This window comes from Choloepus didactylus, chromosome 14 (assembly GCF_015220235.1).
Source record: "Choloepus didactylus isolate mChoDid1 chromosome 14, mChoDid1.pri, whole genome shotgun sequence".
Taxonomy (NCBI): domain Eukaryota; kingdom Metazoa; phylum Chordata; class Mammalia; order Pilosa; family Megalonychidae; genus Choloepus; species Choloepus didactylus.
In genome coordinates, this window is record NC_051320.1 from 19,422,373 (window position 1) to 19,436,206 (window position 13,834).

General features: G+C 40.2%; 2 protein-coding genes across 2 annotated transcripts in view; one reads left to right on the forward strand and one right to left on the reverse strand.

Annotated features, from left to right (window-relative positions):
* Positions 1 to 10,176, forward strand: part of NKAIN3 (sodium/potassium transporting ATPase interacting 3) — a 660,746-nt gene extending 650,570 nt beyond the window's left edge. Inside the window, exon 7 of the mRNA XM_037803434.1 lies at positions 6,429 to 10,176. Coding sequence (XP_037659362.1) covers positions 6,429 to 6,482 — 54 coding nt within the window. The 3' untranslated portion in view covers positions 6,483 to 10,176. The remainder of the gene's footprint in view (positions 1 to 6,428) is intronic.
* The window catches only part of LOC119508790, a 34,712-nt gene continuing 27,237 nt past the window's right edge, over positions 6,360 to 13,834 (reverse strand). The window contains exons 4-6 of the mRNA XM_037802586.1: positions 13,462 to 13,727; positions 10,523 to 10,668; positions 6,360 to 6,682 (exon numbers count right to left, since the gene is read on the reverse strand). Of these exons, the coding sequence (XP_037658514.1) occupies positions 13,682 to 13,727 (46 nt within the window). The 3' untranslated portion in view covers positions 6,360 to 6,682; positions 10,523 to 10,668; positions 13,462 to 13,681. The remainder of the gene's footprint in view (positions 6,683 to 10,522; positions 10,669 to 13,461; positions 13,728 to 13,834) is intronic.

Here is a 13,834-nt window from a genome sequence, read left to right on the forward strand (position 1 = left end):
TGTGTTTTGTCTCTTTCTTTTTAAAGTAATAATATCAAACTATCAAGTCCCCCTGATTAAATAAATCGGCTTACCTCAGTTAACCACCTTTTATTGATTACTTACAATGTGTGTACTGGGCACTATGCTGGGTGATGGGGATATAAAAATAAATAATAAGTGAACTTTGACCTCCAGGAGCTAATGGTCTGGGAAGACCTACATGTAAATTAATAGATAAAAAACTAGGTCTCCAAGGCAATTTTATGCAGCAGGTGGGGTGATTAATTCTCACATGGTGTTACATGGTGTTTAGTTTCCTAAGTGCTAAAACAAATATACAGTGGGCTGGCTTAACAACAGGAATTTATTGGCTCAGGGTTTCAGAGGCTAGAAGGCTTGTTTCCTGCCAGGGTCGGTATCTTCCAGCTGGGCTGGCAATCTTTGGGGTTCCTCGGCTTTTCCGTCCCATGGCAATGCACATGGCAACATCCACTCCTTTCTCTTCCAGGCTCTGTTGACTTCCAAATTCTGGCTGCTCCCCGTGGCATCTCCTTTCTATCCAATTTCCTTTTCTTATAAGGACTTCAGCAATATAGTTTCAAGGCCCACCTTCATTCTGTTTGGGCACACCTTAACTAATAAGGTCCTATTTACAGAATCCACAGGACCAGGTATTGGGAGCTGAAGATGCCTTTTTGTGGGACATGATTCAATCCCAAGCATTTGGGGAGGGGTGGCTTTACTACAGAGATGTTGCCTAAGCTGAGCTGACTGTGAGAAGATGAGAAGGAGTCTGTCAAAAGTAGAAGAAAACAGGTATCCCAGCATGGAGGCTTCTCTGCCACTCTACAGAAGACAAAACTGCAGGGTGTCCCTATTGTATTCTGACATTTGCCATAGCTCTCACATACAGTGAGCAAGCCTCTAAGGCAGCAGACATTTACAGAGAACACAAGTCTTGACAGCTCCCACTGGGGGCACTAAGAACCCCTCAGTGGTCATTGCTCCACCATCTAAGTGGCATCACTCTTTATGCCTGGAGCTATAGAAATTCTTCTGGTAGTTTCCTCTGGGTCTGGCCTGGGGATGTGCAACACACAGGTCTGCCTGTGTCAGGGCCAGCACTTTCCACAGCTGCAGGGGAGAGTAACTTCCAACATGTCCACACCTGGATCTCTCCAGAATCTCCTCCATTGCTACCCCACCCCAACCCAACACTGCCACCGCCTTTCATGAGGAGAAGAACAAGGATTACTCTTATCATCTGAACACAGAGCAAAGTGATCAGTGGTGGCTTTGGTGAGGACATCTACCAGTGATTTACAATGGAGACACAGGAACCCCAAGGCGAGAGAAGCAAGCGAGCAGATTTACCCCCTCGGGAGGAAAACCAGGGTGGCACAAACCCATACAGCTATGAAAAAGATATAGTATTTCGGAGAACATCAAGTGAACAACTAAATCACTTTAAAGCCTGTCAAAATCATAACTGGGATATTTCCATCAAGATGGTTAGCCACAGGGTAGAGGGAAATTTAAGCTCCATGTTGCTGTAATTCTTTGCATAAAAATTAAGATGGGAAATTTTGAGTCAAATACACATTACTACAATAAAAAGTTTAAAAGATAATTAGACCCGGCAGTTTATCCAAGAAAGACAGCAGTGGAATTCCACAACCAAATTCTGCAATAGAGACAGAATCTGACCATGTTAGAGATGTCCCCGAGGAGGGTGCCACATGACTGCAGTTAAGAAAGACGTGGTGATGAAAGCCAACCCTGAACTTCTCCCATCACGTTCAGCCAAACTTTGTCTAAAACTTCCAAATGAGAACTTGACTTTTCTCTGGCGTCTTGATTTGTCTGAAGACCTTTGCTGGAGGCTAATTTTTCCTCTTGAAAAGAGCTATCTGTTCGGTGGCCGCTGCTGATTGAGTGTGTAATGCCCATTTCAGGCCAGCCTCCTCAAGCTCCTCCCATTTGTGCCTGCCCAGCTGGTTTTCTGCCTCTAGCTGTCCAGGTTCAAAGGAAGCTTCCTTCTGACTGTCAGGCTATGGGAAATAGGCAGAGGTGTACTCTAGTTGCTCTTGCCTGAGAATAGCTGTTTTGTATCAGTGTCCTCCTAAATTGGTGCCAGACTATTTTGCATTTACAGTGTCTGGATTGAGAACCAGCTAGTAGAGTAATTCAGGCTCTATCTGTGTGTGTGCACACATGTGCATACATGCAGCACACATGCACCCAATGTGGTGGTGGAGGCGGGGAGGTGAGACTGATGTGCTTTAAACCCTGATTTAAAAACCGTCAACCAATAAAAAAAAAAAAAGAAAAACATCAAACACTGGGAAACTGCAGCTGAAGGAGTCTGGAATCTCTAAACTGCATTTACTCCGTCACGCCTGTTTCTGGACCAGGCTTCTAAGAGTAATAAAATGATAACTGTCTGTCTTTATCCTGTTTTCATTTGTCCTCAATTGGCTCTCACACCGTAATATTTATCTAGAGGGCTGCTGTGTTGTGTAAAATTCTGCATTTGTCCATCCCCCGGGAGCATCCTTAGCTGATGCACGGTTCCCCTCACTGAGCATGGAGGCTGTTCCCCGAGTGTCTCCATCTGTCTGGAAATGGAAGGCACTTGCAGAGGCCTTAACTCCCGGCACTGTCTCCAGAGTGTGGGGTGTCCGATCTGGGGGGCTCTCAGAGGCTTTCTAGAGGGCTCAGAGGAGAGATGTGCTGCCCTGCTTTCCGCCTTGCTCAGCACAAAGGGGCCAGCACTTAGAACTCATTTCTCTCTGCTGCAGTGGTGCTCTTTCCCTTTACCACTGGCAGTAATCATTTTCTGATCCATTCATAAGAAATTGTCATACCATTTCAGGAGCTACTGTAGGGGCTTGCCCTTGTCTGCAGCCATTGGACCCTGCAACAAGGCAAGGCTGTATTCTGTGGCTCGTTTGGTTCAGAGTCATTATCACACTGGTCAATCCAGGAACCACTGCCCCCAGCTGGTCCTCCAGCCACACATAAGAGGGTCTGCAGAGCCCAGTGGTCAGACGTCAGTCCTCAGCCCCACTAGGGGCACAAAGACATTCTCTTTTGACTTGTGGCCTCATTCACCATCCCCAGCATCTTATGGAGTCTGGTTCTGCTGCCTCATGAAGTACATGAAGTCTTTTCCAAAAGGAGAAAGCCCCTCTCTGAAATTCCTGGCTTTCCCAGAATCCCCAGAACTTTCTAGGTACTCGTCACTGATGCCAGTGGCAAAAAAATAGATTTATGCAGTGAGGTTGCGATATAGTCCAGCCCCCTTCTCCTCCAAAAAGAAAATTAATCAAGAGGAACATAAGTAAAAAACAACCTCATTTTCCTCTGTTTCTAAGAGAAAGTGTCCTCTGACTTCAGAATTAAAGGCAATGAACATAAACCAAATTTTTTGTTAATACAAATTTTTCATTTCATATGCACATCAAGAAATATGTAAAATTCCCGTGTTTTACCTGGTTCTGGAAAGAAACCAGACATAAGAAAGAATGCACAATACACAAAAGAAAATGAACACACACACACACACACACACACACACACACATACACACACCAGAAGTGATACAGACATAGACAAAGAAAGGCAACAGAAAAGAGACAACTTAACAGGCCTATCAGAAGACACGGCTTGAGATAGCCTCACTGTCTTATTACTTGATTCCGTTCTGCCTTCAGAGCAGGTACTCAAGGTAACAACTAACATATTTACAAACATCACCAAAAAAAGAAAAAAGAAGAAAGAAAGAAAAAGAAAAAGATATCTCAAAACTCAACCTGTTCTACCTGGACCCATTGATCAATCATAGCACCACTCAAAGTGGAACAAACAGACATTATGTGCCTCCAGATGTGATGCAATGAGAACTGCACACCACCACCTAGGAGGTATCTTGCCTTAAAGTCAAGCCTGAATCTGGGGATGATAATATAGGAATCATATGAATAGCAGAGTAAGTTAAATCTCACCACAGGGAAGCAATCAGCCAAATCCAGAATGTGAGAAATGGTAGAGGGCAGGTGATCCATTTTCCTTTAAAAATGATTATCATGAAAAAAGAAAAAAAAAAAAAAAGAGGAAGAGAAGCTGATACTCATTAAAAGAGATTTAAACAGCATAATAATCAAATACACTGTGTGTACCTGGTTTAGATTCTGATTCCAGCAAGTCAACTGCAATAAAATGTTCTTAGACAGTCAGGGAAATGTGAATATAAATGGATATTAAATGACATTTAAAAATTCTTGTCAATTTTGATAGGTGTACTGATGGATAAATGAAATAAAAAAAAAAAAAAATCCATGTCAGTTGCACAGAGTTTGGGCTAATTCCTTGTTGTGGGGGGCTGTCCTGTGCTTTGTAGGATGTTTAGCAGCATCCCTAGCCTCTACCCACTAGACATCAGTTACACTCCCCCCCCAAAAAAGAAAAATTGTCACAACCAAAAATGTCTCCAGACTTCCAAATGGCCCCTGGTTAAGCATCATTGTGTTAGAGATGCACGGAGATTTGTTGAGGAAAGCAGTGACATATGTCCGAGATTTGCCTGAAAATACTCTTGGAAAAAAGTTGTGGGAGATAGATGAAACTTGATTACCGTAATTTTATTTTAGCTGAAGCTGGGTGATAAGTATGTGGGGGTTCGTAATACTATTCTCTCTACTTCTGTGTATGCTTGATTTTTAAAAATAAATCTGTTAATAAAACAGGGCTTCCAATGTGATTTCCTTTCAATGCCTCCTCTCAAGGTTGCTTCATTGTCTTTTTCCAGTGGGGATCCAGTCAAATGTTCTTCTCAGTGGAAAAGGGCAGATTAATGAGCCCTCCCACTGCTTGCATGGGCCAGTGGCTGGGATGACCTCACCACCAGCAGGCAGAGTTCCCAGCACCTGAAGTAACACTCCCAGAATTTCCCCATATCCTAGGAACAAGCTCAGCCTATGTTGCTACTTCTCTGATCCTTGCTGCTAAATCTGAGGGCAGAAAATCTTTGCTAGAAGCAGACTGACATTAAAGATAAATGTAGTGATGTCTAGCAATTACCCAAATCCCCACCAGTACTGCCACCAACCAACAAAGAAAGACACCTTCCCTTTGCACTTTATCTCCCCTCTTGAAGGGGTCCCTGTGTAACATGGATGGCTGAACTTCAGGAATCTGCATCTCCCTTTTAACTAGAACATTGAATAAAACTGTAAAACTGCACCATTAGGATCTCATTCCTTTATCTTTCAACTTAATTGTCTATTAAAATCAAAGGAGCAAAAAGAGTAGACAGTAAGGGTATTATTCAGAACTTAGAGAAAAAGAAATAGATCTGAGAGTGTGATGGAAAGATGGGGAGAGAACTGAAAGACTCTGACTGCTGAGGTGTGGATCAGGAAAGATAATTTACTGAGAGAAGAGGGGCTTCCAAAAAGTGAAACTGGAGAGTTGGAAATTTTTTCAACTACTTCAAAATCTAAGTAAAAAGGCCATTCCTAGCTATAGTGAGAGTCAGTGAACTGAGTTAATGAAAGAGAAGTTGCCAGATGCAGATAGAAAATAAGTATGAAACACAGTCCCTAGTGGCCTGATGCGTATATTTCAGTTGGAGGAAGAAAACTTACAGACTTGCATGAAACAATTAGAAAGCAATTAATTGTGAAGATGCATGCTGTTAGCTCCACAAGGGGCACAGCTAATAGCGTAAGAGGTGCTATTAGCAAGTTGAGAAAGCAATGTTGCCTGAGGTAGAAGTGGAATTCTTTACAGAAGAGAAGAAATTTAAACTGAACCTTCAAGGGTGAGTAGGATTTGGATCTGCTAAGACTTTGCCCTTGAGAGAAAACAGTGCAAGCATTCAAGAAACATCTATTAAGTATCAACTGCAGCAGGCTCTGTGTTGGGGGTGAGGTTTACTGCTTAGTGTAGAATGAGGTATGTGCAGAGTCTTTGTCAAATGTAGGTGACTAGAGATGGGGCTGGAATGTAGGTCAGTGATTGGGTGTGATGAAAGCCAGACTTTGGGGATTCTTGAGGAGTCAACCAACAGAATGCTGTAGGAAGATTGGGCTGGGGGAATAACCTGTAGTTTGGAGATGGTGGACAAAATACTACACTGTCATCTTTACCCCAGATGCAACCAATGGCAATAATTCGACAAGACTCCATCAGTTGTGTGGTTGGCACTTCTCTCCCAGGAAGTCAACCATGTGCTCTGATGTTTACACCTGACCGCCACCACCCTACTCTGAAATGCAGGAAGGCCCAAGTGTTTTGCTTTCTTATTGCCACAATTATAAACCCAGACAGCACTAGGCACACCCAATAGCTTTATTGCATTTTGAAAAGGCTGGTTGAATCAAAAGGGAATGGGATTTTTGATCTTGAATTTATTTAAAAGTAATTCATATTTTCCATTTTAGGTCGAAATAAGTAATGACATTGACTCTGAAATGCGGCTGCTGAACTTGGCTTAGGAAGCAAAGCACCACAGACAGCCCCTCTGTGGGCCCTGCCCTGCCTCATCTTCCTTCCAGAGGACGGACTGTGCCTCCCTGCTTCTCCACAAATCATGGAGTTCTCCAGTCACAGCCTGTGTATTATTAGCATTGTCGCTAGATGAGTTGTAGGTGCTTGGGTGGGTATTTTTTTAGTCATCTTCTTCTTATATGAATACCTGTAAATTGTAAAAAAAAAAAAAAAAAAATTGTTTTTTAATTTTTTAACAATATTTAATGTGAGGCATGCAAAACAAAAATGTAGATTTCTGTGAAAATCTTTTTCAGTCAATTCTAAGAGAACTATTGGTGTGTGTTGTTGAGATGGTAAACCAGTCTTGCTGACTGATGCAGTAGCGGTTCTATATGCCTGACGCAGTTTGTGATGATGGGCATCACCCACGGATGCTGGACATGATGGTAAACAACGTAACAGCTCGTATGTCGGTAGAAATGGTGGCTCTGGCTTCCAGACTGGTTATGGTCATTTTTTCAATACCACAAGGCAAAACAAGGCATCTTCCTTTGTTCCCAACTTTCTAAAACCGAGAATAATGTTATGGCAATCTAAATTTTCAGATTCATGCATGATCCCTTGCTTTTCCTGTGTCCTGCAAAGAATATGTATCATAGGCACAAGGAAGAGTAAAATGATTAGTAGAACACTTTACCCCTTTGGAAAGAATAGGGTTATCTCTGAGGTTCATATTTGTTACTCTTTATCCCACTCCTGACACAGGTGTTAGACCTAAACCTACAGCTTATCAGCTTGTGGGATGGAAATCACAACCATAAATCTGCAATAAGGAACTTTCCTCTTAAGATATTCAAAAGGAGTGATAAAATAGTGTGAAGTTCTCTTTAAATACTCCTAAAGAAGATATTTATGTTTGTGTTACATCGATTTTTCTTTCTCCTACCCCATCCCGTTAACCAAGGAAGTGTTACAGGAAACAATGTTCTGTGGAAAAGAGAACTGTCTTGAAAACACATCTCATTTGTTTCCCATTCATATCTCTCAACTACAGTTTCCCATAGGAAAGTAAGTTTTTCTCACTTTGGATAACAACCAAAGCACCTCCTGTAGAATACTAAATTGTGCCTATGCACATCCTTTCGTACAGAGGATCTTATCATGGTCCATATATCTCTAAGAAGTCAGTCTACAGACAACCTAAAATTGTATGTACGTTGTTGTATGTGTGTAGAACTCCATTTTTTCTTCTTTTTTTCGGTTCATGGATTTCACCAGAGTCTGTTAAGAATCAGAACTTAATGCAACAAAGTCTGGCATGTTTTCCCCCAGTTTATGACACCCACTGTGGGGTTTCCAGAGACCTTTTCTACTCAGGAGCTCTAGACTGTGCCCTGTGGTCAGCTTACATCACGTTGACTACCCTCACTCGCCATCTTTCTAAATAAATCTAAATTCAAAATGAAGACACACTTGCAGGGGGCTTGGAAGTCAGGGAACCCACTTGCCCGTTCCACAGCTGAGAGAGCTGAAGCCTGGACCACTCGGTGGCCCTGCCCAGAGTCCTGCACTTGCACAGAGGGGCAAGACCTGGGGCCAAATGAAGGAGAACTTGGAGGGTAAACATTTGAGTTGAGGGTCACAGTTCCACCACTGTGGCCTTGGGAGGTATTTGACAACATGGCACTGGAGTTGTCCTCATCTATAAAATGGAACTATATTGCCTAATTCACAGGGTGAAGTGAGGATTAGATGAAAAAATGTTAGAAAAAATAATTCTCTGTAAACTGTGAAGCACTATACAATTGTAAGAGGCAGTGACTATCAGGAAATGCCAGAACAATCAGCTGACCCTTTCTGGAGTCCTTGCTACACACCCAAGTGTTGTGAAAGCCCATGGGAACAACTCCTCAAAGTGTCCTAAAAAGCAGTTTGCAAAACAATTGCTCATGTTTAAGAGATTTGAAACAATGCAGACTAAAACTGCATTTTTCTCAATTAAAAATTACTTTTATATTCAAATTCCGAAACTAATACATATAATTATTATGGAGAAAGCCAATAAAACATCAAAAACATAGAAAAACAGTAAGACAGAAGGATAAAATTAATATTTAAAGTTGTCATTTCAACACACACACACACCAAAACATAGTTAACATTTTACAGAATGGTGCCACACTCACCTTTTATTACTATTTCATCTTAATGTGAATTTGTACACATTTCTGAGATGCACTGCAGAGTCCTAGATCTTGCCTAACTGCAGATAACAGATTTGAGGGGTAAATCCTCACCTTAGTGATTTTCAATGAATATTCAAAGTAGGCAACTAATTAATATGGTATGTATGCTTTATGTTTTAATCTTTCTTCACTTAAACAATGAAGTTATAGCTTTATCATTAATCCCCACTCCCAACAACATATAATGATTATTCCAAAGTTTTGGAAAATTTGCCACTCATCCAAGAAAAGTTAAATGGATCTCCCACCACTTCTACTTCCCTCTTTCCTTCTCCAAGTCTCTGGTCCTCCTGGCTACTTTTAAGGGGCTCTGTTAGCAAAGCACTAAGCTAACATGTCCCCAAGTACCTTTGCCTTCCACCTACCATATAATGTGAGAATATACATCCCTGAAACAGAAACGTAGGTCCATGCCACTTCAAATCTGAGAGGCTTTTGGCTCATTTGTTTTGAAGGTAACTTGACATCTTGCCTTAGCAGAATATGGACTTCCTTCTTTCTCCCTTCAGAAAAATGAGCCCTGCTATTTCCTGTAGACCTAAGGAAAGCAGCCAGTTTCAAGAAGCTGTATCTAACAGGATATGGCAAGGCTGTCATTTGTCTCACTTACTGAATGGGACGCTCCTGATTGAGAGGAATTTGTCCTCATTAGATTAGAATCAACAAAAAAGCACATTGCCATGCTGAGGAAAACGATCATGAGTCTTTGCTAAACTGAGAAGCAAATAGAAACCAAAACTGTTGTTTGCAATCTTCGCAGATTAGAAAGGAATCTTGTGGAGAATAAGCAGATCCTCCTTTTATACTTAATTTGAAAATGTATGGTGTTTGAGACATGTGGACACAGTATGGAATGAATACTCTGGTGATTATTTCCTAAAAGAAATACTCTCCTACCATTTCTGAGTTACCTTAGTATGTATCTAGGAGAAAGTTTATAGTTACTTAGAATTCAAATGTTCTAACTTGACATTTTAACCCAAAAGTTAAATTGCTTTTGAGTGGTAGCAGAATTAAGTAGGAGAAAAATACAAATTATTGATGTTTTTAAACCTTGAAATCTTGAGTGCCTGTTTCTCTTGTGTCCTTCCTATTTAAGAGTTACCTGTAACCTTTGTTTGAAAGGAGATCTGTGGAAGTATCTAAGAACCATGTTCAAATACCTGTGGTACATAGACCCACAACTTTAGGATGATATGCCTAGAAGTAGAACTGAAAAAGGACATCACTGCTCATGTAACTTCACAGTGTCCAATGCAGAAAGGAAGCATGTGTATTTTAAATATTAGAAGAATGCATTTATCAATAAAGAAATAACAAAAAAATGGAATCATCAAAAAAATTCAAACTTTTGGGCATCCTCTCTTTTCCTCCTGACAGAGACCAGTTTCTCCAATGAGGGCTAAGAAAGAATTTGTAATTCCATTTCTGGAAGTGCAGAAAGCTTCTTAAATATTGATATTTTTAAAAAAAAAAAAAAAAAAAAAAAAAAAAAAAATGTGGTATCAGGTAGAAAATGAATCATTTTCCCTAGCATGCCTATAAAGGGGAAGTCTTGTGCTAAATGCTGAACATTAAACAAATTGAAATACTCTACAAATTCAAAATATCCTTTGGCTTTAACTTGAGAGCTAAATTAAGTAAAAATAAGATAAGGAATATGAAAGGAAAGAAAGAAAAAAAAAGGATGGGTGAGAAGGAAGACAGAGAAAAATAAAAAAAAAAAACACTTGGAAGAAGATCATGAAGTAGAAAGCCCACAAATTAAGTGCTTCTTTGATTGACTAAAAATATCGAACCATTTTCCATTTAGGGCATACTCTTCCTTTCCTCTTCAGAGTTGTTCAGCTTTTCAAAACAGTTTGAAGAAACCAATCGTCTAGGTCTTCTCATAGAACTTGCTTTGGCAAACTTGTCAGTGTGCATTAGTTAGGATTAGGTTTATCTACAAGTAACAAAAAAGAAGCAAAGAAAAATGACAGTGGCTTTAAAAAGAGAGAGGTCTATTTTTCCTCATGTTTCAAAATTTGGGAAGTAGCAGAGTTGCCCCCAGGGACAGGGATCCAGGGACCCAGGCTCCTTCTATCCTGTTGCTGCCATTCTCAAGATCATGATGCAGCTCATGCTGGCTGCCAAAGTTCCAGCCATCACTTTTGTGTTTCAGCCAAGAAGAAGTAAAAAAAGAGACAAAGAAAGTCACTTCTTTCCTTTAAGGAATTTTCCTGGAAGTTGCACATGCTCTTTCCACTTACATCCCATTGGTCAAAATTTAGTCCACCCCAAATTTAGCTGCAAGGAAAGCTGGGAGTTGTAGTCTCTTCTGAACAGTATTGTGCCCATCTAACAATCAGAGGCTTCATTTCTAAGTAAAAAGGGGAGAATGTATATTGAAGAATGCTTAGCAGTCTCTGCCGCAGAGTTCAAACTAATTGGCATAATTTATTGGAAGAGGTTTTTCAGCTACTTTAAATAAAACACAGTATAGAAAAATAATATGTATGGATACATTTTTCAATACTGTGAGGAATTTAGTCATTGACTTTGTGGAATGAGAATTTCTACCTCATCTTGTTTCCTTATTCAGTGGTTAGACAAGGAAAACAAAACATACAACAACAACAACAACAACAAAACTATGGTGCTAGACCCTTCTGAGTTTCCCATAATTCTGCAGAGTATAGTTTAGCTTTCCTTCTCTGGAAATTGAATCTAAAATTCAAGAGCAAATCTAATGTGTGGCTTGGTCCTCACTGTTCTGCTAAAAAATAAATTAATTCTTCATAACACTTCAACTATTTTATTTTGGCAGCACCTTTCTTTTCTGAATCGATTAATAAGTGTCATTATTTTCTTGTTATTTAATTCAATAAACACATATGGGCATCAGTGCTTACAAAGATGGGGCAGGAGATTTAAATGAAAAGAATATTGTCCTCTCTTTTATTTCCTCTCAGTAAAATTTGGGCCTGTGTTAGCCTTCATCTGTTTTTCTTCATGAACATATTATTGGCTAGAGTGGATGGATACTGTAAACTACTAGTAGTCTGTTTCTCTAAAAAAAAATACAATTGAGAGAAATTAAAACATTTTGTTGTAATTAGATTTTGTTGCACACTTTCCTTCTAGGCTGTGTGTGTATGTGTGTGTGTTTGAGAAAGAGAGAGAGAGAGACATTAGAGGGAGCTCTTCCAGGTAAGACTTGTTAAATAATATCCCATGAAGTGATTTCAGTCACTGGAAAATGTTGGTTATGTTCTCCTCACACCTTGTGCCTGCAAATCTGGTAGCTGTCACTGGTGATTTAAACAAAGATTGCTTGACATAATTATGTGGTGCACACACATCTACACACAAACTTCTACACTTGTGTATACACTTCACTAAACAATCACATTGTTAAAATGCGCCATATGACCCATTCCCTTAAGGGATAAGTAGATTATTTTAGGGAGTGAAAGTTAAGAGAACGAGGATGCATAGTTAATGTGTTATTTATCTACAAGATGAAGTTTTAGAGTTGAAAATCAGCTCAGATTACAGATGCGGAGATTTAGCTGCTGCGGCTTGCCGGTGTCCACTGGGTCTCCATTTGGTGGCCATCAGCTGTTACTTTTGCTTGTTTCCTGCAGCTGACGCCTTCTATCCTGCTCTCTGCCCCTGTCTTGGAGGCTGCAGGAGGACCCCTGACGTGTGGGCTTGCTTCCTCTTCTCCTCCCTCTGCTTAGGTCTAAGCCTGAGACTGTCCCCTTCCATCCTGCCATTTCATCTTCTCCAGGCAAGGAAGAAAACCCAGACCTCAGACCCCTGCTCTTTGCTTCCCAAGAGGCAGAACAACTTAGTCCTGGCTACCTTCTTCTTTCCTTACTCATGATTTAAACACAATTCAACGTCCCCTAGTCCAGCCTCCTTATGGTTTCTCACCAAGCAGCAGGCAGGTCATTTAGTTTTAACTGCTGGACATCAGTCCCTTCTAAAGATTTTGTTCCTGAGGAAATGATTTTGCAAACAACTGCTTAAAGTTGCTTTCTAACTGCCCCACATAGTTTCATTTCTACTAACCCTCTTTTTTAAAGTGGTGCTCTCTACTCATTCTGGCTCCTTAAATCTCTTTTAACCCTAAAATTGCAGTTACTGAATCCAGTTTTATGAAATAGTTCACTAGGATTGCCTATCTAATATGAAACCAGTAGTCTAATCATTGCAATTATTCCCATCACATTCAGATAGTGATACTATTAACAGCGTAATGTATGTAGAAATGTTAGTTAGCTTTCTGGTTACTTTATCAGAACTTGGATTGTTGTGCAGCCTTCTCTTTGCACTGCCCCACAGTTTTATTACTACAAACTGTCCCATTTAACCCATTTATTCAACCACTGTCTATAAATATTGATTTTGATTCTTCTATGTCTTTTCTTTTTTTGCCATGCCTCTAAACAAGAAAAATGGTTTTCCTTGTAGGCCATTTTTAGGCAAAATATAATGTATACAGAATCAGTGAATACGCGGGTGATTATTTCCTAAAAGAAATACTCCGAGAATGGAATTTCAGGCCATTCAAGCAGCGTACTTACATTGTCTCTGTAGGGCAAGCAAAGCCTATGTATTCCATTTTTTTTTTATTATTTTAAATCATTAAACTTGTTTAATGTGGTAGATGAAAACAAATCAGTTAATTGGTTTTGAGACTTTTTAACACCACGAGGAATGCCACTGACTGATTACAGAATTCAAATACCTGAAGTTCACCCGGATGTGGGAGGCGACCGGCCCTTCGTGAAGTTCTCTTTGTGCTCCTCCACCTGCAAAGGCTTTGCTGAAGACTGAGCTTAAGTCACGCTGGTCCCACCCATCATTTTCAAGAAGGAAGTTTGGGTAGTGGTTTCAGGGAAGGGTTGAGAAAGCAAAATTTCGGTCCTCTTTTATTCTTTCCTCATTTGTTTCAGGGCCCAAAGCCATCAACCTTCCTTGATTTCATTCTGCTTGAATCTCACATTTCCACATCTGAAAATACAATGTCATGTAATAATTGCAATATCATACAAAATTGGAGAGTGTTCAGTAAGTTTTCCCTGCAGATCGTGGATGCCAGAGTATTCTTAGAATTAGTG